The sequence below is a fragment of the Danio aesculapii genome, chromosome 2 (assembly GCF_903798145.1).
Source record: "Danio aesculapii chromosome 2, fDanAes4.1, whole genome shotgun sequence".
Classification (NCBI taxonomy): Eukaryota; Metazoa; Chordata; class Actinopteri; order Cypriniformes; family Danionidae; genus Danio; species Danio aesculapii.
The window spans coordinates 13,044,622-13,067,973 of record NC_079436.1 but is presented as its reverse complement, the minus strand read 5'-3'; the positions used below and the strand labels follow the sequence as shown (position 1 = coordinate 13,067,973).

The 23,352-nt window shown below is 35.4% G+C and overlaps 1 protein-coding gene across 1 annotated transcript; it reads left to right on the top strand.

Moving 5' to 3' along the window:
• The first annotated feature begins 4,957 nt into the window (after nucleotides 1-4,957).
• On the top strand, nucleotides 4,958-22,231 carry pif1 (PIF1 5'-to-3' DNA helicase homolog (S. cerevisiae)). Its single transcript, XM_056466117.1, has 13 exons — nucleotides 4,958-5,374; nucleotides 5,915-6,480; nucleotides 7,769-7,898; nucleotides 8,038-8,163; nucleotides 8,808-8,961; nucleotides 9,361-9,475; nucleotides 10,831-10,937; nucleotides 11,207-11,346; nucleotides 13,816-13,922; nucleotides 14,021-14,108; nucleotides 19,224-19,369; nucleotides 21,259-21,450; nucleotides 21,688-22,231. Exons 2-13 carry the CDS (start codon nucleotides 5,920-5,922, stop codon nucleotides 21,739-21,741), a joined length of 1,920 nt encoding a protein of 639 aa, XP_056322092.1. The 5' UTR covers nucleotides 4,958-5,374; nucleotides 5,915-5,919; the 3' UTR covers nucleotides 21,742-22,231.
• The last annotated feature ends 1,121 nt before the right edge of the window (nucleotides 22,232-23,352 follow it).

Genomic DNA, 23,352 nt, shown 5'->3' with positions numbered 1-23,352 from the left:
TGGGGGGAATATTTGTGCTTGGCAAAGCTCTCTCGCATGTGAAGGAAGGTTTAGTGAAGCATGGTACTGGAGTGGCAGGCAAGATTAGATATGAATTCATAATGTGATTGCTAGTTGCGCTTCTGCAATCAAGATTCTGTGAAGTTTCACACAACGATCTGCGCATTTAATAATGTATGCAATTAAAATAATCATTACCTTCAATTGTATTTCTGTTTATTATTCTTCCACCTCACTATTTTCGGTGGGCTGTGTGTGAGGATGGAGGCGGTTCTTACTGTCAGCCTGGATTGTGGAATTGCCCTCCTCTCTCCAGAGTGCCATAACTCAGCCAGCTGTCTTCCTGCCAATGAATGTAAATTAAAGAAAAGCTTGCATGTACTGAACGGGACCTAATGATGCGGGACAGTGACCCATTCCTGGAAATTTCTTTCTCCGCTTACGTAAAAGAGCACCTCTTGTTTACAGAAATACAGCAACCCATGACTGATATTTTATACTGGAAAGGTAAACTACACCACCTCTAAATCAAAAGAGATTTGCTGCCAGTTCAGTGAAAATGATGTAAACTAAGATTGATTGTAAATCAAATATGAATAATAGGCTGATATCAGTAATGATGTAATATTCATAGTTCTAAATTTGAAGGAATTTTAATTGAGGCTTTATAAACTGTACATTGTAAAAAAAAATCTTGCTGCCTTAAATTGTTTAGTTCAGTCAAATAAACTTTTTTAGTCATCTCAACATCAAACAAACATGTTAAAAATATTAAGTTAAACTTTTATAACTTTTTTTTGTTGGAACCTGATTAACGTATTAAAATAAGTTAAAGCAAATAAGTTAAATTAGTTTGTTATCTTGACTTTTTATTAATAAATATTTTACAATGAAGAAAAGTGTTTTGTTTTTTTCCCCTCAAAATAACCAGGGCAAATGCAGTAAGAAAATAGTAAGATACTTGCTTTGACTTCAGCACATCTGTGGTCACAGAACAACACAAGTCTGATGTGTTTAATATTGCTTTTTTATTTTATTTTTGAAATTTAAAGATGGCGGCGCGGTGGGTAGCGCTCTCGCCTCACAACCTCAGCTGGGTCAGTTGGCATTTCTGTGTGGAGTTTGCTATCTCCGCGTTCACATGGGTTTCCTCTGGGTGCTCTGATTTAAAACATATGCTAGATAAGTTGGCGGTTCATTCCGCTGTGGCGACCCCTGATTAATAAAGGGACTCAGCGAAAAGAAATTAAATTAATTGAATTAATTTTTTATTTTAAAAATGTAAGACGGTGGCACGGTGGCTCAGGGTTTAGGACTCACAGCAAGAAGGTCACTGGTTCAAATCCCGGCTGGACCAGTTGGCATTTCTATGTGGAGTTTACTTGTTCTCCCCATGTTGGCGAGGATTTCCTCCGGTTTCCCCCACAGTGCAAACACATGCGCTATAGGTGAATTAAATAAACTAAATTGGCAGTAGTGTATGAGTGTGTGTGCGATTGTGCGAGTGGGTGTTTCCCAGTACTGGGCTGCGGCTGCGTAAAACATTTGCTGTATAAGTTGGCAGTTCATTCCACGGTGGCGACCCCTGATAGGTTATAATAGTTTTGGATTTTTCATTAGTTTTAGTTTCTATTTTGTTTTGACTTTTTTAATTTTCAAATTCAGTTAGTTTTAGAGGCAGATTTACTAGTTTTTAGTAGTTTCTATATTTTGAAATGACTCAGTTTTAGTTTAGTTTTATTAGTTTCAGTATTAGTTTTATATATTTTTTTCTAAATAAGGATATTTGTTAGGTACAAGATTCAAAATCATCAGAATAAATATTGTATCATAAAAGCTCAGCCATACATTTTCTGAAACATGTATTCAGAGAACACATGAACACTATCATCTACCACAACCATATACACATCCTCAAACTCAAATACAACAGCCCACAAGATAGCAGCCTTAAAGAGCCCCTATTAAACATGAAATAGTGTCATATTTTGGTTGTAAGGGTCTCCAACAACAGTCTAATATGCATGCAAGGTCAAAAAAACATTTTTATGGTCTTATAATCTGCATTTATTTTTACCTAATTATCCCAGCGACTCCCATATGAATCGTTCAGCGATTCATTTGTTCCCAAACCCCTCCTCAGCACGAAGCTCATCTGTGCTGATTGGACCGATGACAGCCTGCTGCGCGATTGGTCGACACTGACAGCCTTTAGCGCTTAGTTTTCTTTGTAAGCATGTAGTTTACAGAAGCTCTCGAACTGCTCAAGGCTGGGCTATAATGCTGAGGTTTCATCTTTGGGTAGAGACTGTCAATAATATCCATCTGCACAGCGTGACTTCATTCGACCGGTGTCTGTGTGTGGCTTTTTTTCTGTTAGTGGGCGGGGCCGCAGGTTTCAAATCTCCCGGTTTGCGCGCAACTACTGTTTCATAGTCACGTCATCACGAAACACCTAATGACTCGTTATCAAGACGACTCGTTTGAAGCACTATGGGTCGACTCTTCTATAGATGAATCAATAGTTTTAAACACTGTACGCTTACAGATTTAAGCCTTAGCTGTATATTTCACTTTACTTGAAGCTGTGGTACACACTACATGGAAGGGCATTTTCAAAAACATATAATATGGGCTCTACAATATGTGTTCAAGGCTGCTTCTGAGGTTAGACACACATCAGATATTTTAGGACTCAACATTATATAGTCAGCAATAGTAATTTCAGTCAGTTAAAACACCACCATGATCTGAAAAAGTTCTACAGTAAAGTTTTGCAACGCAACTGAATCATGATTCACTTATTTAAATTCTATTACGATTGTCTGTTATGAAATAAACAATAAAGTTTTTCTCCAGATCCTCTCATTTAAGCAATCGGTTCACCCGCGCTGCAGTTGTTCAAGTTTAGTTCAGTCACACAGAAGGCTACTGTTTGTGTTTGGGTTTACTGAATCACGCATGCGCAGTATTATCGGTTCACCGCTTCTTAATGTAACGTTACTGTTCTAATAACTGAATGATTGTATATATTGGATTATTTAGAGTCAGAGGGGAGGTATTAGGCTTGTTAAAAAGTAAGTAGTTTGTGGATAAGTGCTTACTAGAGATGCGAATTATTTAAAATGATTCAGTTTGATTTGGTGAACTAGTTAGTTCAACCGGTTCACTTAGAAGTTTAAAGTGTTTGTATTTAATGCTGTCACCGTGCTGCTGTCGTGTCCACTCGTTTTTGTCACTGGAGCAACAATAGCGAGGATGACTGGAGGAGAACCGGCTCTATCTGAAAAATGGCAGCAGGACTACAGACTCAGAGGTGCGAAAGGGTCAAAACACCTGCAGCGCGGATTATATTTACTTCTAAAAGGTTTACAGTAAGATTATTTATTAAATACATTAACAAATACGAAAACGAAGGAGGTTTTTGCTATAATTTTAGTTAGTTTCAGTTAGTTTTGTATGGACACAATACCGTTTCAGTTAGTTCTATTTTTTTTTTTAAAAATCGTTTTTATTTAGTTTTTCGTTCGTTTTCTTTAACTATAGTAAGCTAAGGGACTAAGCTAAAGGACAATGAATAAATGAAAAATGCAAGAGTTTTAAAATTCTGATACTCTTTTAGATTGAACTGTAAAAATTGTTGCTGCCTATTTTTTATCTAATCAACTGAACAAGTAATCCCAATATACGTAAGTCAAACTAACAATAAAGTAAACTTTGTACAATTAAAATTTTTGTTTTTAAATCTGATTAAAGTTGGTTAAAGGTACACTTCACTTTTAGTGAAAATAGGCTTATTTTACAACTCTCCTATAGTGAATTAGTTGAGTCTTACCATTTTTTTGTATCCATTCATTAATTTTATTTATTTATTTATTTTTTTTTTTTTTTGCAAAAATATGGCATTTAATTTTTATTGAAAAATATTGATTGACCTAACATTGGGTTTGTCAATGTTTGACCAATCGTTGGGTTACAAAGATAGATAGATAGATAGATAGATGGATAGATAGATAGATAGATAGATAGATAGATAGATAGATAGATAGATAGATAGATAGATAGATAGATAGATAGATAGATAGATAGATAGATAGATAGATAGATAGATAGATAGATAGATATTATTATATAATAAGTATCCTATTGGCACACTTGAATAGACATTTTGTAAATGTATACTGAAAGTTCTATTGATATGTTACAAAATTTGATCTCTTTTTATTAAGAAGGTTGATACATTGTACCCTGTAATCTCTTATTGAAATAATATATAGAGAGATTTGAAATGGTCTTTGCAACAAAAATATTTCCTCACCACTAAGGTCAAAGAATTGCCTTTTACATTAATCAACAAAATCTATCCTATTAATCTTTTTTTTCTAATATTGATGTAAAATGTTCATTTTGTTCATTTCATACTGAAACTGATTTCCATTTATTTTGGGATTGTAATTAAGTTGTATAATTTTGGAAACATATTGGCTCATTCATTAATGATACTATACAACAATATGTTTCTGTTACTTTTAAAGAGAATTTGTAAATTCCACATCCACAATTGCAAATTATCCAATACCAATATTTTCCTGCTTTTTGCAAGAATTTAGTCATTATTTAAATTTAATTTCATTATCTGACATTATCCTAAATAGGAAAGCAAACCAAACTATTTCATTTTGTAATGACTTTAATTTAAATAATGTAGTTTATATTATGTTTTTATCAAGTTTATATCATGTTCTTTGTTTTATGTTTTTCTTTCTTTCTCTCTTGTATCTTTTTTCATTGACAATGTAATTCATATTCTGTATTGCAAAGAAATATTGATACAAACATGTCAACTGTTTTTTTTTTTTTTTTGCAAAATAAAAAAAAGTTCTCTTGATATGTATTTCCAAAAAGAAAGCAAGCAAAAAAAGAAGGAATGAAAATAAAGAATCTTTGAGATGTTCACAGCAAATAAATCGTGTTCTGTTAAATCTGTTTACTTTATTAGTCAAAATACCTTGTCAAAAAAATAGTACACAATACAACAACGAAAAACACAAAAGGCCAGCAAAAAGTGCAAACCGGTACAAAGCAGACGCCTTCCATACTCCAGAAGCTCAAAAGGAAGGTGACGTACTAAAAACAATGTCATTTCATTGGTGGAGCGCACCCTCGTAGGCGGAGCTACTGCTTACGTTTAAGAACCGCAAACGTTGATTGGATATTTGTTTAAATGCCTCCGCTCTGATTTGTCAGTGGTTTGTCACTATCGACCAATCCCTATGAAGCGGAACTATTTGAAAACCGTACATTAGCATCGCATTGATGGAACAGCTGGTCCTGTGTGACTCGCTGTTTAAAGTCTAAACAGCGGAGGAGAAAGGTGAGTCAGTCTTCTGTATTATTATTTGTAAGTATGATATATGCACTTATGTTTAACGTTCGTATTTTTTTACTGTCGTTACAAATGAGTTAGTTCATTTTTAGATTAGCGTACTGTTACAGATGGACGTAAATAAAGCCTTTTGTTTTTAATGTATTTGTTAAAATCTTTAAATCAGACTCTCGTTGAGAGTAAATCGGTGTTTTTAAAGGGACAGTTGACCCTAAATGAAAATTGTCGTATTTACTTTTTACTTGTTTCTAAACTTTACGAGTTTCTTTCTTCTGTTAAACACAAAAGCAGATATTTTGAAAAAAGTTGGAAACCAATAACTGCCATAGTTCTACCATGGAAGTCAATAGTTACAGGTTTTGAGTTCTCTTAAAAACGCCTTGTGCTAAACAGAATAAAGAAACTCCTAAAGGTTAGGAAATACCTCAGAGAGAGTAAATGGTGTAAATTTTTATTGTTAGGCGAATAAAGTTAACCCTTTAAAACGTACTCTAAGTGCTTTAAGCTGCTTTTGTGTCTCCAATGAAGGAAAGATGCTGCGGCAGATGGAGCCAGCCGAGCTTCAGTGCACAGTGGCAGTGGAGCGCTTGAATCCTGCAGGTCAGGCCATCAAACGGCAGCTCATCCGCAAAGGCACCATCACTTTAGGGCGTAATGAGTTTCAGGAGATGATGCTGCGCGTCCACGATGGCAAAGCTCCTCAAAACTTCATGCTGCGCGACTTCCAGCTCTTTACGCGCTTCGCAAAGGATGGCAAATGCACTGTTAAATTTGCCCCGGAGAACACGCAGGTCCTGGTCTCCGATTGTCCGCCAGACCGTTTGAAGATGTTCCTGAAGACGCTCAGCATCAAGCATCAGGCGTCCCAAAGCAACAAGCATTTGAGTGACAGGGAGAAACTGCGAGCTGGTCTTCCTAAAGCCTTTGAGACGGTCAGTCCTCTCCAGCTGAAAGATGTAGAGAAGGCAAACGAGCTGAGGAGCAGGGTGAACGCCCCAATGCAGCCCAGATGTCTGGCAGAGAGACCTGCCAATAAAGTTCTGGGTGACCGCAAACAAGTGAAAAGACCTAGACCTGATTGTGATGCTAGCCCGGTATGTTCATCTTTTAGTGTATGCCTGCATCATGTTAAATGCATTACACATGTTACCCTGCCTGGACCACAAAACCCGTCATAAGGTTACATTTTTGAACATTTATTTGGAATACATGAAGATTTCAGATGCAGAAAAACTCTAAATGCCATCTGAAATTCTTCCAAAATTAGCATTTTAATCAGGCTCCCGTGGGTAGGTTCAGTAATGTCACCTTTACAACAAAGGATAAGTATTTTTCATGGTCTTTTAAAGTAAAATGACTCAACATAAACAAAGGAGGCTGAGAAAAATGTTTTAAATTTTTTTTTAAATAAAAATTTCTGATGGCGCCTAGAGGTTTTAGCATCTGAACTCTTCACATGTTAATTCTGTATGTGTGTGTGTGTATGCATATGTATGTACAATTTTTTTCCAGCTGTATAAATAAGCTGTCCATGTAGGATTTTAGGACAATATTGGGCAGAGATACAAATGTGGGAAAATCTGGAATCTGAGGGTTAAAGGAAAGATCCAAATATTGGGAAAATCCACTTTAAAGTTGTCCAAATTAAGTTCTTATCAAAGCATTTTTAATACTCAAATTTGGAATTTGAAATAATTGCAGTAGGAAATTTACAGAACTTCTTTATGAACAATGATCCTTATTTAATGATCGAATAATTATTGACAAAAAAAAAGCAATAATTGTAATTGCTACAATGTATTGTTGGCTGTTCCTACTAACATAACTGTGCAACTTTTTTTGGTTTTGTGGTCCAGGGTCACATTTTTTGGCAAATCAGAGCTGTATTTAGTTTGCCATTCTTTTCTTTTATGAAAAATGTATGGCTCTTTTTGAGACATTATAAAATGTTTATTCTCTAAGTGCATTTTGACCTGTCCTACCCTAAAAATCCCCCCCCCCCCCCATCTCTTGTGTTGTAATATAGCTGTTTGTTAAATTTAAAATAGAGTTTTAGAAAGCGAGTCTATTAGGGCCACCATATTGAAGAAAGCTTTAAATGGAGCACACCGTAACATACAATCGCCAAAATAAATGCTTTATATATTTTTTTTAAATGCCTTCTGTTTTGCTTGGAGGAAAATTGATTAAATTTAAACCTCTTCACACACATGGAAAAAGCCCAGAGGTACACAGGAAATAATCATTATATAGCATGTCCATACTCTCTGTCTCAAAATAAAACAAAACATTCTGGGCTTCCTGATTCTTAATCTACAGTAGCACTGGAAAAGTTTTAAGGGATGATTAAGGTTGATTTATTTGTCTTTGTATTCATTTCAGGTAAAAGCACTTTACCCTAATAAGAAGCCTGTCTTGGTTCTGCCTGTAGCACAGAAGCTAAGCAAAGAACAAACCGCAGTTCTCAATGCAGTCTTGAGTGGCAAAAATGTGTTTTTCACAGGCAGTGCAGGTAATAATCACTTAATTTTTTTTTGTCCCCTTGCAGCATGTTTGCTGTTTTTTTTTTTTTTGTTTTTTGTTTTTTTTGTTTTTTTTTTTGTGTTTTTCTCTGTGACTTTTAAAAACAAATTTTCATGGCTTTATTTTAGGTACAGGGAAGTCCTTCTTGCTCAAAAGGATTGTCGGCTCTCTGCCTCCAAAAAGCACATATGCAACAGCGAGTACCGGTGTGGCAGCTTGTCACATAGGAGGGACAACATTGCACAGTTTTGCAGGTTGGAAACTTTTACATGACTGACCATTTCTTAAAGTGCAATGCTTTTCATGGTTCTCCTGATTTGTTTCACAATTTGTGAGTAAAGTTCAAATGATTTTTACATGTTTCTGAAAAAATGCATCTAACAACAAATGCAACGCATGCATTTATTAAAACAATTTGGCAACGTTTTTAAAGAAAATCATTTCACCTCAAAGCAAATAGTAATCATAGAAGGCTGTTTTTATCAGTGGTGTGGTCACTTTTCTGAAATGTGACAACAAAACTTGTCTTTTGTTGCATGGGTATGTTTTTGGCAAAAATGCATTACATGGGTTAAAATGATCAATGTTTCTTTTATGACAAAATCATCAGAATATGAAGTAAAGATTCATACCAAAATTATATTAAAAATTTATATTTTATTACTAGTGTGAATTGCTGAAACAGCTTTAAAGATTTTGTTTTTCTCAGTATTTTGACTCTGATATTCAAATTGCCATATCCCAGTCAAATATTGTCATATCCTAACAAACCATACATTAATGGAACTTATTTAACTTTTCAGATGAAGAAATCTCAATTTTATAAAATATCTGACTGGTTTTGTGGTCCTGTCACAAAAATCATGTGGTAAACTATTTTTTTGTGTCTTGTTTTTAGGTATTGGGTCTGGTTCTGCACCTCTTGAACAGTGTATTGAGCTCGCTCAGCGTCCCGGGGTGCTGCGACACTGGACATCCTGCAAACATCTCATTATTGATGAGATCTCGATGGTGGAGGCTGAGTTCTTTGACAAACTAGAAGCCATAGCCAGGTAAAAAAAAACATAACCCCGTCCTTCATCACCAAAAAAATCTTAATGCAGCTTGTTTCAGCGCACTTCGTTTTCACAGATGGATAAAATTCAATAAAAAAAAAAAATCAATTACTGTGATAAGGGCTCTGATTTATTCGTGGAGGTGTTGTTGTACGCTTTAGTGACTTTAATGCGATTAGTTGAATCTGAATTCGTCACTCTGGCTAATAAATGCCAGATTGTATTTGTATGCTTGACTGTGGTTTGGATCAGAAAACTGAACATATTCATACCATTCCATTTATTCTCAATTCCCAGTCTAATGCATGTTTATGTATGTTCTGTTCTCAAGGAAAGCAACTAATTATTTAAAATTTTAGGCTAGAGTTGCATCATGGTACCAGTTTATTTTTAAAGGTCCATCAGAAGATCCACCGAGCCATTTGGAGGCATTCAGCTGATAGTGTGTGGAGACTTTCTTCAACTTCCACCTGTAACAAAGGGAAAGGAGAAAGCTAACTTCTGTTTCCAGGTACTACCCTCTTCGTTCAGGCTTGACATGACTTGGCATCTAAGGAAATTTCACCCCAAAATAAAAGTCATTTACTCCTTCCAAACACAACTTTATTTTCTAAAGACAAATGAAGATATTCATAAACTTGAGAGATTTTTGTCCTTGTATTTGAAAGTTTATTTAACCATGAATTACTTGAACCTTCAAGGTTTTGAAGAAACTAAAAGTAATCTATGAACTAAATGGTTTAATTGAATTTCATAAATTTTATTTGTAATGTACCTTCAGCTATTTGAAGCATTTTATTTTTAATGAAACCAATATCACTAGTATCTCTGAAAATGAATAAGTGAGTGACACTTTTCTTTTCTGGATATCCATGTCTGGATCAATATAAAAAGGCTTCCCAAACATCAGATGTAATATAGCTTTTAATATTTTAATACACCAGAAAGTATTTTTCTGTGCAAAATTAATGACACTCCCCATGATTTACAGGAGACAAACTAAAATGTCACACTGAAACATTTCAGCACCAGTCAAAATGTCCGCCTTTATTTAAAACAAGAGGCATTTCATGACATAAAAAGACAATTATTTCCACAATTGTCTGTTATGTCATGAAACATTTCTTGTTTTAAATAAGGCGGACATTTTGGGTCTGCACCAGTCAATAATAATTAATTGTCTTTTTTTTTTTTTTTTTTTTACTTTTAAAAATCCTTCAATCCACTTAGTTTTACCAATTTAAGTTTTTAATAGTTTAATATTATCAGTTATTCTTCCAAATACTTTAACTACATGTCTTATTGAGCATAATGTTTATTTAAAACATTACACACTATTTTTTGACATCATTACACCCATTTTTGTTCATGTTGTTTTGCTAAAGATTATTTGAAACATTCAAATAGATCCTTGACTTGCATTTAATATGCTTTGTTTGTATATGCATTTTAAAAGTTGTCAATTTATGGACCCTACGAAGGCATCTGTTTTTAAAACATTGTGACATTAAATGAATGGTTCACTTTGATATTGATAATTCTTTCATTTACCCACCCTTCACTTACTTAAAGCCTGAGTTTCTTCTGTTGAACACAAAAGAAGCTATTTTGAAGAAAGCTTGGAAACCTGTAAACATTGGCTTCCATAGTACGTGCTTTTCCTACAATACTTACAGGTTTTCATTGAAATATCTTTTGTTCAACAAGAAAGAAACTCAAAGTTTGGAACCATTTGAGGGTGAGTAAAAGTGGAATAAGATTTTGGGTGAACTATCCCTTTAAGAATAAAGTATCATTTAAAATTTAGCAACCTATACAATGTTGGTTTATTTATTTGTATGTAATTATAATTTTTTTTGCCTTCAGTCCAGAAGTTGGCGGAAATGTATCCACATGAACATGGAGCTAATGGAAGTGCGCAGACAAACAGACAAGACCTTCATTTCTCTCCTCCAGGCTGTAAGAGTGGGCAGGTACTGAGCTCTTTACATGGCCGCACTGAGAGTGAGTCACTGGCTCTGACAGTTGGTTCAGGGTCAGATTTTTCCATGACCCAAGGTGGTTCTTGTAGGTGGCATGTTGTGTGTGTGTGTGTATTTTTTATTTTATTTTTTATTTATTTTTTTTAAAAGGCTGGTTTGAGGCAAACTTTTCAAACTACATCTTGTAATCATCGAGGTTGCGAATTGACTCAGCTGGTCGGTTTGTTGATCCACCGTAACAGTGATTCTCTTTTCTGTAGAGTAACAGAGGAAGTTACAGCACAGCTACTGAAAAGTGCCAATCACTGCATTGAGAGGGATGGTATCTTAGCAACAAGGCTGTGCACACACAAGGATGATGTGGAGCTCACTAACGAGAATAAGCTCAAACAGTTACCAGGTAAGTCATACAGAAAGATAATTTCACATTGGAGGTTTTTTTTTTTTTTTTTTTTTTTGCATTAGGTGGTGATCATTTTAATTTAATACCACTGTAAGTGATGTCAAGTTGAGTAGTAGCCCTTGTGTGGTCTTAGGAGTCTGTATATTCCTGTTTTCTTTACTAAACCTCTAAAATAAATTGGCAATTTAAATTCCCAACTCTATTTTGCATGAAGAAACAACCTCATCGTTCCTCACAAATGTTGTGAAATGTCTAGGGTTGTGTCCGAAACTGCCTACCACTTAGTAGGTACTGCATTTGAATTAAAAGTACTACTCGACCATTAGAAAAGGGTGTTCTATACAGTATGAATGGAACTTGGACGTACTACATCCACCATTTTATCACAATCATGTGAGTTCCATTGCTTTTGTCCCATTCATAAATTCTCTTGCGGGTCATCATGGGATAGCATAGTGTGCATCGGATGCACACTTCAAAATCTTGCCGGAAGTAATAGGTCATCCTTGCATACTGTTTTTCAAATTCTATGAATTTGGACATGCTATTTGGCTCGCATACTGTTTTTAGTGTACTATATAGTATGAGGTTTCTGACACGGCTTAGGTTTTCAGTTGTATTGTGCAGTCAATGTTTAATCAGTGGGCACCACTCATTTCACTCATTTAAGTACAGGTTTTGTAAACTGAAATTCACTACTTGAGCGGTTGCATGAATAAGAAACAATGTATGCAAGCTTATAGGGGTGTAAGGGGGATTTTAAAAAGATTTTGGTATTGTAGATCGCTAAACAAACCTTAAGTTACTAAGTTAATTTTTTTTTTTTATTCAGTGAAACAGTGGTTTAATGAACATTTTATAAAAAAAAATTCCCTTCAGCTTGGTCTCTTTATTCATTAGGGATTGCCAGTGGAATGAACCACCTACTTATCCAGCATATGTTTTACACAGCGGGTGCTTTTTCAGCTGCAACCCAGCTCAACAAATTGTGACTTTTTATTACATGAGCTATAGTTTTCTTAGATAATTAAACTCAAAAGATAATGCTGAAAACTGCACTGGGAGCTCTATTGCTTGTGCATTACAATAATAGAGAAGGCTTTAATTAACATTGCTTATTTTTGCATTTATTGTCTATTTTAATTCATACAAACATGTAAATTGCACATTAGGTACTTTTTATATTAATGTCCAAATCTTATAAAATAGTTCTCCAATTTGTTAAACTGTCAATTGTTTAATAAAATGGCCTCAATAAATAAATTCTGTAAGATGATTACTGTTGATAATAAAGCACAGTGCCTTGTTGTCATTGGATGGGTGCATTTAAAATAATGTCTAGTAAACTTTGACACACATCTAATGATACAACATAGCCTAAAACACTGATCTTGAGAATTAGTCCCCTAGAAATCAAAACTAACCATATGATTTTATTGGCTCACATTGCTAGTTTTGTTGAACAATTCATCCTGTGCATGTCATTAAGAAAAAAATAATTTTCCCCAAACTCTTTAATTGAAATCTGAAAATGCACTTCCTGTTTGTTTTTTGTTTTTTTCAGTTAATGGTCAGATAACGTTGGGCTAGGCTATTTAAACGCTGCTCCAACTGTCAATTTTGACAACAAACAGAAATTGTGAGGAGAAGGTGTCTGTTAGGTTGTAATAACTCTCCCCAACCCTTTTCCCCCATCTTTCTGAATGAAATGCCTACTTTACTACAATCAGCTCTCAGTAGAAAAACCCACACGCCCACTTTTCATAATATAATATTCCATTTCTCTAGAAACTGCATCACAAAACGAAAAAAAAATTACGATCACAGATTCCGGTTCATTGGGACTTTGAGAAGATTTGTCAAATTAGTGTTCCACATGTGTAAAGTTTATTCTTTGCATGTGCATTACAACTGTAAGCAGGGTGTCTGCGGGGTCTTGAAAATGTCTTAAATTTGCTGAAATGTTGATGTGTAGGTCTTAAATCATTTTAAACGGGTCCCAATTTTCCTTATGTTTTTTTTTTTTTTTCCCAGTTTCTGTAAAGCTACCAAATCCATCCAACACACACCCAGTCACCAACATCCCAATAAAAACATTAACAAAACTCTAATTATAAGTTTATAAATAATATTGTAACAGTCTGTTGTGCGAACATTTAGCTCATTACTTTTAGTTTAAGAGTTTTTTTTTTTTGTTGTTTTGTTGTTTTAAGTTATGTTGAACAAATTTGCATGTACAGTACACAACTAGGGTCTGTTTGATCATATAGGTTATATAGGTGTGAAATTCTTCATGGTCTTAATTTATCATAGTCTTAAAAGATCTAGTCTTAAATTTGATTTGGTGAAACCTGCAGAAACCCTGTAAAAGGATTTCAGTTTATTTTTTCTTCCAAAAATGCGGTATATGGTGGTGGTGAGTCAGCTCATTTAAACATTTGTAAGCCTCTCTGCTGTCACTTGCAGGGGTCATGCGGATGTATGAGGCTGCGGATAGTGACCCGATGCTGGTTCAGACCATTGATGCTCAGAGTCCAGTGAGTCGACTGCTACAGCTGAAAGTGGGAGCTCAGGTAGGAGTTTTCCTACTTCAGGCAAACGTTTGCTCCTGTTTATTTATTTATTTATTTTTTTTAAGTCAAATGTTGCAGGAGCTGTTTTATTTGTTTAGGTCATGCTTACTAAGAACCTGGACATCCAGAGGGGTCTGGTAAATGGAGCCAGAGGAGTAGTGGTTGACTTTCAGCCAGGAAATCAAGGTATGACTCACTGTATTAGTAAGCTGTTGTTTCACATGAATGAATTGTAAACCAATTTTTGGAACTATTTAAGATGAATTGTTTTGTTGGATTGTGCTTATCTAATTTATGCCAGTTGTGATGACCATAGCAGTAGTACAAATACATACACCAATATAAAGGTGACTCACATTTCCATTAAGGCCTACACTACCATTTTAATATACATTTTTAAAAGAAACTAATGCTTTTATTCAGCAAAAGTACTTGAACTTTATCTGAACTGACCGTTTTTGTTTCAAATGTCATTCTTTTTAAACGATAATATTAATGCATTTTATTTGTAATGCACTTTTCTTAAACCCAGATTGCTACAGTAAAATTGAATTAAATGGACTTATTACAAGAACAACTAAAAGCAAGCTTACAGAAATGCATCCTAATCAAACTTTTCAAAATGATCCAAAGTTGGTGCTTTCATTGAAATGAAGTGCATTCCATAATTTGGGGGCTTTGAATGGTAAAAGCTTATTCTGTCTTTAGTCTTAAGGCTCAAACCCAATTTTATTTTATACCCCTACAGTTACCCCTTCACATTTTGCACTGGCCCTTGAAACAGAGTAAAGGGGTAGAGAAAGAAATGTATACAACACTTGCAAACATTGCCAGTTACTGTTTTCAATTAATTTGTATGTAAGTTGATCTTTATGTGCTGCCTGAATGCATAAAGCAGTTACAGTAGTATATGCTTTTTCTTAAACCAGACTGACAAGGATGAAGAAGACTCTGTAGTGCTAGGTATTTCTCTAGCTAAGTGGCCACAGCATGTTCCAAGACCTTTGTCAGAAATAAAAGGTTAGAAATTGGCTGTAATTGAATACATCTCCACAAGTCTTTTTGGGGACTGGTGTAATGGCAGCTATTTGTAGTTCTGATTTTAGAGTACTCTATAAATTCACAATTGAAATTATGTGAGGACAAACAAACTCAAGACCGTTCTTACTGAACAAAGAACCTTCAATGCGGTTCCTTGTCCAGTGATTAAGAACTGTCTAATGAAACAATGTATCACACTTTTTTTTGGACTAGCAAATTGGCTTAAATGATGCGGAAGGCTTCCTTTTTATCTCTTGAATTCGTGAATGTTTCACCAATTGTGAATTTTCCAATAATACACAATTAAACGAAGGTGACTGTGCGTTTTGTCAGTTAAGCTGGTTCTGTAATCAGCAGTAAGTTCCCTGTATCTGCTATCAAATTGAACACCACTTGTCATAGTTTACTGACAAGCTGTGCAAGACTGCATAATCTCAGATTTAATTGGGTGATTTATGAGTTAATAGAATAGCTTTTTTTTTTTTTTTTTTTTTTTTTTTTTTTTTTTTTTAATTCATCCATCATGGGCCGATTTATAAGATTCTGATGGTATGATAACCTTGGATAAAAGTATCATGGTATTATGACTACTACTTCTTTTTTTTTTTTTTTCTTTTTTTTTTTTTTTTTTTTTTTTTTTTAAATGTCTGGGTAAAAAAAACAAAAACTTTTTTCCTTTTTGAACACAATATATTTTATTTTTAGAAACATTTTAAAATATTTTGGAAGATAAACATGTCAGGCTAAATGAATTATTCACTTCTGCGGTCTTAATTTGTTTCAAAAATAGATTTATATTTTTTACAATTTAAAGCGGCATCTTGAGAGCTTTTCTGCTAAAGATACTGCTGTCCTAAAAAAAAAATGACCTTACCTTAGGAATGGTATTGCAGAATTTTGATTGTTTTAAAACCTTGACTTTTTTTCCAAACTGTGGTATACCTTAAACGGTTATTGTCCCATACTATTTATTTATTTATATATATTTTATTTATTTATTTATTTATTTTTCCATGGAGGACACTTACTGTTTTAATTTATATATGGTATTCTAACTATTCTTCCCTGTGAGCATGCGCATGACATAAGGTTGCTTGATTAGGGGTAAAATCATAATTAAAATCCATATTGATCATAATGAGCCATGTATATGGTAAAAAAGGTTGCTATTAACATCTACACCATTTCAAAGGTCATGAAATTTGACTATTAATACTGAAGAAGGATGTTACAAAGTAAAAACATTAACGAAAAGTTCACAATTATGGAAAAGTAAAACAATAGAATTAAAATATAGGCCTACAAATGAAAGCAACTACAAGTCCTTTTACTCCAGAGCCTTTTCCTTTTATGTTTGAATAATAATGATAAAAACAAGCGACAGAATGCTATATCCATGCTGCCAACTAAGAGCCATGCAGTTCTGATTTAGGGTTTCACTTTCACATGCCATTTCATTCTTAACTTTCAGTTATTACATAAGGCACAAAAGCTAATAACCTTTTTAAGTGCCACGTTTACACATTTGCATGAATTTGACCATTTTTGCCACTGTCCTTAAAGATCACTCTGCATGTGTGTGTGTTCCATGCACAGAACATCACAGCATTAGTTCTAACTAATACAGTTCTAGTGCAGCAATCACCACTACACAATTGCATCTTTTGATCAGGACCTCTTTGGATGTCTTAACAGCTTCAGTAGCATGAACCTCTCCGACTTATAAAAATGACAAAAATAAATTGTTACAATTTGGAGTAGTTCAGTCTGAGCTGGGTTTTTTTTTTACCATCACTTTCATAGTCAATCACACTTTTCCAGTACAGCCTTTGGTTTGTTTACAAACAAACATTCTGCTCAAATAAAGGAACACTTTTTAATCAAAGGATCAAGTCAGTTAAACTCTTGGGATATTGATTGGTCCGTTAAGTACCAGATGAGATTGTTAATCAATTTTAGCTGCTTTGGTGTTAAAGAAATTAACAGTGAGTGCAATAAAAGGATTATAATGAAACAACCTCCAAAACGGTAATGGATTCACAGATCTATTTACAGTCCACTAACATTTCCCTCACTCATCATTTCTGGCTGTTTTGCATTTGACTAAGGTCAGTGCCACTTCTGATAGCATGAAGCGATACCTGTAGGCTACTAAGGTTGCACAGGCATTCCAACTCCTCCAGGATGGCACATCAATACCAGTGCTATTGCCAAAAGGTTAGCAGTGACTCGCAGAACTGTCTCAAGAGCATGGATGAGATTCCAGGAGTTACTTGAGAGCTGAACAGAGCTGTTGAAGGCCCTCAAGCCATCAGTTGGACCTGTACCTTTGTGCAAGAGCGAACGGGGGGGATCACTGCTAGAGCCCTACAAAATGTTCGCCAGCAGATTACTAGTGTAAATTCCTCTGTAAAACAATCAGAAACAGGCTTCATGAGGGTGGCCTAAGGGCCTTTGTCAGGCCCTGTGCTCACTGCCTGGCACTGTAAGGGCTTACTTGCACTATGCTATCTGAACAGTGCTCTGGCATGTTTGCTAGATCGTTTGGCAAGTGTGAGTGCTCCCAAATCGGGCTCATGCACTGTTTAGTTAGCCGGCCCTGGCCCAGTTGGAAGGTGTGCCAGAGCATGGTTGGGCTGGGCTTTGGCGCAGTACACTTGTAATGTGAGTGCAAAGCGCACCTGAGCTTTCATATGGATCTATTAATCATTCTTACTTTTTCAATGAACGCAAACGGTCGTAGTTTGTTAAAGACGCAAACCCCTCACTGCACATCAGCTGCACCTTCAGCAAACCTCCTAATACTTTTATGATACTTTATGGGCGTCAAAAGTTGTAAATCTGTTTGACAATATTTGACCGTGTGTGACTACATCCCATTAAACAACACCCCTCCATTCTGTGCTTGTCAGAGTACAGCAGGTTTACAATGAACATGTGGTAGTGTGAGGGTCTGCAGAAGCCATGAAGAATAGCATGCTGCCTGTAACTGTTCATTATGAACTAATCGGTGATGGTCTAGGGATTGCATATCCATGGAGGAATGCACAGACTAGAAAATGGCACCCTGGTTCCCAATAAGATGACACTGATGCAGTGGGTCCTGGGTTCCTCCAGGTATATGAAAATGACTCACTAAATGTGGAAAGAACATGCAGGCAATTCCTAGTGGATGAAGGAATTAATACCTTTTGAATAGCCCCAACATTCATTTGAACTAAATCCAATAGAGCACTTAAGGGATATTGTTTTGGTTCATCCAACTTAACCATTCAGATTTTATTTATTTTATTTTTTTTGGTGAATCAGCCGCCTAGGTTTATAATTTTTCTTCCCATTAAACAGTGTCATATTTTCATTAAGTGAAGTTTGTTTATAAACTAATTTTGAGAGGATAATGTGCTTATGATTGCTTGCGGCTGGTCCCGCATTATTCAATTTATGATTCCTCAATTAGACTATTGCAAAGCCATTTATAAATGCCAAAAGTTCCATATAACCGCCATCTTCATTTTGAAGAATTCCCTCTTCCACCCCTACTCCTCCTTTTCTAGATGGGTGGCACAGTAGCCCAGTGGTTAGCACTGTTGCCTCACAGCAAAAACGTCACTGGCTCTAGTCCTTACCAAGCCAGCGGAAGTTTCTTTGTGGAGTTTACACATTCTCCCGGTGCTCACGTGGGTTTCCCCCAGGTTCCCCAATTTCCTTTAACCATTCAAAAACATGTGACTTAAGTTAATCGACTAATTTAAATCGGCGCAATAGACATGCTCCTAAGTAGTTATCTCTTAAGAGCAATCACTATCTGTTCATTAGCTACTACATCAGGGGAGATCTCAAGATCTACCTGAGTTCAAACTCCCCCTCGCCTTGCAAACAGGAGGGAGCCTCTGGCTTGAGGATCTTATGAGCTCACGGCTCTCTCCCGGGACAGCATGCCAAACAAGCTTTATAATCCATCATCAGCTAAGTGTGAACTCTTGAAATATACATTTAGTAAATATCTAGAATAGTAGCTTTCCTCTATTGAGACTGGATGTTTTTAAAGTGTTTTTTTTTATCCAGTGTAGTAACCCTTAAACTTTTGAGAGGATAATTAATAATTTGCAGGTTCATTGAGAACTTATTTGGGAAAATAATAGTCCTGCAGTTTTAAGGCAGATATTAATTATTTTCAGCACCTAGCTGGTTCTAAAAGAGCAGCATTTCAGAAGAGAAGCATATGTTGTGGTTAAAGTTTGTGATCCTCTTTTCCCACAGGACTCCCTCGAGTGCGGTTTCTCTGTGGGACTGTTGAGGTAATGAAGAGAGAGCGCTGGATGTTTAAAGCCCCAGGAGGGCTGTACCTGAGCCGACAGCAGCTGCCACTCAAACTGGCCTGGGCCATTTCAATTCACAAGAGTCAGGTGAGCTTTCATGACTTGTGCGCTGGTGGTAATATACTCAGCCGGTATCCATTCAATGCATAGAATGAAATCTAATATTACGAGATTGTGCTGTTGATCTCATACTGTTTTGGGACCTAGAGAAAACGATCATGCAATTTCATTCAGAGTGAAATGAAATGACTTTGCTCAGAAAACTGTTTCTGTATATCACTGAACAGATGTTCATGGCTATGAATTTGGTTTGTGTTTTGACTCATTAACTAGTTCTCATGTTTGCCAATCTCTCTGTCTATGTGTTGATGAACTGTCATTGTTATTGCTATATGCATGTCATAGTAATTAAGCTCATCAACTCACTGGCACATGTTTGCAAAATGTGGCCCAGAGCTCAGCAGAGAAATTGAGGAAAATGGTATATTAAATCAATTCGTCACCTACACCATATGGGCCTGCATCTCTTCAGTGTAATATTCTAAAATTACTCTATTTGATTTCAATGCTTTAATTATATTTAGAAAACCATTACAATTTAAGTGATAGTTCGATGGTTTACCCACAGATTATATTGCTTACTCATTCCATTCAACCTTATTTTCCCCCAATCCTTTTGATTTTATTGATTGATTGTCCATGAAAGATCTGCTGTAATTTTGTAATTGTTTTAATTTGAAAACTGACATGGCAAAAATATGTACAAAAGCATTCACTGCAAGATGAAGACCATTAGAATAACCCTATAATTGAAGTTAGTGTTTTGTGTTTGTTTCCATCAATTAAAATAAGAATTTCTTCATTACTAAGTTTTTCCTTCCTGCTCTTTTCCCTTTCATGTTTATAAAAATAAAAAATTAGTTTAATGTTTTGATAACTTTGTGTGCATTCAATTTCGGGAGTATTCATGGCTCGCAATGCAGATGTGTGCATCGTCTGTTTTTAGTGACAGACTGTGGTTTCATGTGCTATAAAAATGTAATTTATAATTCCATTTTCATAGGACCGTTTTATATAGATGTATTAGTTGCAGAATTTTGAAGCAATTAACACTACGCATGACTTCACGGAGAGCTTACGTCCTACTAACTACAGTTTGCCCTTGGAACCTATGGTGCAACTGAAGTGGTAACAAATTTACTTGCAAGCTAGTAGTTACTAAGCCCCTAGTGTGGACTTTACGTTCCAGTTTAAGAAAGAACTAACTCAGAAAACGGCATATGAATGCAACTAATTATGGACCATCTCGAACATGCCAATCGTTATGTTTCTGTCTGCCTATTTTTATGCCCATTTTGGTATATTGCATAAAAATGCTTAATAGAAACTCCCAAGATGTGTAAATTTTCTAAATGAACTGGTGTAAAACGGTAGGATAAGTTTTTATCCGATAAGAAAAAGTGCTTAAACTATACCGATTCCATCGCACGCATCAAAACCATGTGATTTTTGCTTTTAAAACCAAACAACGACAGCATTAATAGACAAATCAGCAGACCGACAGCAATTGTAAAACATCTGAAATGTTGTGTTGGTCTAAAGTCCCTGAGTTAATATACAAAACCACTTTGATAACGGACTGTCTTCTTGAGCGGCTGCACTCCCAAAAAGTGGTCTCTCTCCTCCAAAAGCCATTTCATTCATTGCATTTCATCTTTTGAGGTTTGAGTAATTTTATTATACAAGCAAAAAGGCCCACAGTGGCTTCTACTGCAGCAAGTTCTGTTTTTCTACAAAGGAAGTGACTTGTTCTTTGACTCATTGGATAGAAACTATGCTTTTATTCACAAATGTTTTATGCCATATTCCAGTTTTTAGCTCTTGTATCTTGGACAATGCCATACAGGCTGGTTGCTGTTTTCAGATCTTTGAATGAAGTCTTTAAATGTATTTCTTCTTCTGTTTGGTGTGTTCAGGGCATGACTCTGGATTGTGTGGAGATCTCTTTGGCGCGTGTGTTTGAGAGCGGCCAGGCTTATGTTGCTCTGTCACGGGCTCGCAGTCTGGAAGGTCTGCGCGTTATGGACTTTGACCCGCGAGTGGTTCAGGCCAACCAAGACGTGCTGATTTTCTATAAGAGACTGAGAAAAGAGAGGCTCCTCATGCAGGTCAGTCCACCAATCGCACTGCTCAGACGGGTAACTTTTTCTACGTTCGATGACATTAGTCCAATTTAAAAGATCAAATCTAAATGATCTCATAACAGGCAGACGGGAAGTTCAAATTACTGGATGATTTTATAGTAGCTGTCATCATTTAAGAACTCAAATTGCCCAGTTTCAACAAGGTTAATACTGATTTGAGTTTATTGTAGATATCTGATTTCGTTTTTTTTCTTCCTCCAGTCGTCAATGAATGATTTTGTTGGACAGAGGAATAAGGAGAACTCCCGCTGGTGACGACGTGATGTGAAGCCTTCATTTCATATGCACTGTGTGCATGGATGCATCAGGAACTTTAGTCCTTTTTAATTCAGTTATTGTTTTTACTTATTGGGTTAATTATGCTTCTATTAAATGGATGGTTCACCCAAAAATGAAAATTTACTCTGGTTTCAAACCTTTTTGGGTTTTCTGCTGAACATGTTATTTTGTAAAATGTTACAAACCTGTAACCGTTGACTTCCATAGTAGGAAAAACAATTCAAAAGTCAATCAGAACTTTTTTAAATCCTTTTTTGCATGAAACGGAATGAGAGAACCCATTTTCCGGCTTATGAATGAGTTTATGAATGAAACCGGTTTATGAATGAGTAAATGGCAGAACTTTCTGTTTTGGGTGAATTGTCCCTTAAGTTGAGCAAACCTATTTATTTATTCTTAATTATTACCCGAACCATGCTTTTGTGTTTTGACGATGTTTTAATAAAATTATTTTAGTTTTATATATATAAATTGGTTCATCCATCTCTAAGTCTCAATTTTACATGCTTTTCATACAAGCAAATCAGTGACCTTTGGTTTTCTTATAGTAAATGCAATGGCAATCATGGTTTGGTAATAGGGCTGCATGATATTGGAAAAATCCGACATTGCAATATTTTATGTTTCTGCATTATATATTGCGATATGAATACAATTTTTGCAGATGGCTTGAATAGCTCTATTTTGAATGAAATCATTAATTTAGATTGACTGAGATATTTTTGTAGTGGAATGAATCAAACAAATTAAAAGCATAAATAAGGTTTTAAAGACAAAAACAAAGATGAATGTGTAATAAGCAGTGCTTTAAGATTTTCTGGAGAGTCGATTAGTAGTTCGATATTCAGGTACAGTAATAATTAAAATGTTAGGTGAAATAACACTACAGTCTTCATTGCTGATAAACTATAATCTAAGCTCAACATTGCAGATACTGTAATGTGACTATTGTGAATGCACACATTGAGATAATGACGCTGAAACAATATATTGTGCAGCCCTATTTGGTAATCTAAATTATCCATCATTTGACTATCCTTTAATGTGTTAAGAATTCAGTTTCGATATGAGAGTATCCATTACTTTTGGTTGGAAGAAATGGAGAACATACTTTCATGAGCCATTTACAAAAAAAACGAAATCAATGATTATTTTTGGGAGGAAAAAAAAAATCAGCAAAAGCCTGTAACTTAAAATCAATCTTTCAAAAATAAGTATTTGTGTCAGTTAACATATTAGTTCCATCAAAACGACAAATTTGTGTCCTTCAATAATCAGAAGTTGGTCAATGTTCATACATACAGTACATGTAGTGAAAGTAACAATATCTGTCAGTATTTCTTGACATAATCTGCAGTTTTGGCCACACTTTACTGAAAATGCAGTCTTTGAGTGTGGCATATAGCACACATCAGCCGACAACTCTCTGCAACTCACATGGTCACCCACTGAAGCGAACTTGTGGCTCAGTGATCAGTATCATGCACCGCAAAAGAATGATGTAGTAACCACTGTTTCCCAAAACAGTAGTTCCTTTGTCGCAGACTAATCGTTTGAACCATGTTCGATATAACGTATAACGCCCAT

Excerpts from the sequence above, each read along its gene's own strand:
- pif1 (XM_056466117.1), top strand. The coding sequence starts at position 5,920 with ATGCTGCGGCAGATGGAGCCAGCCGAGCTTCAGTGCACAGTGGCAGTG. Across the intron at positions 8,164-8,807 it reads AACATTGCACAGTTTTGCAG|GTATTGGGTCTGGTTCTGCA; the intron begins GTTGGAAACTTT and ends TCTTGTTTTTAG. Across the intron at positions 14,109-19,223 it reads CTTTCAGCCAGGAAATCAAG|GACTCCCTCGAGTGCGGTTT; the intron begins GTATGACTCACT and ends CTTTTCCCACAG.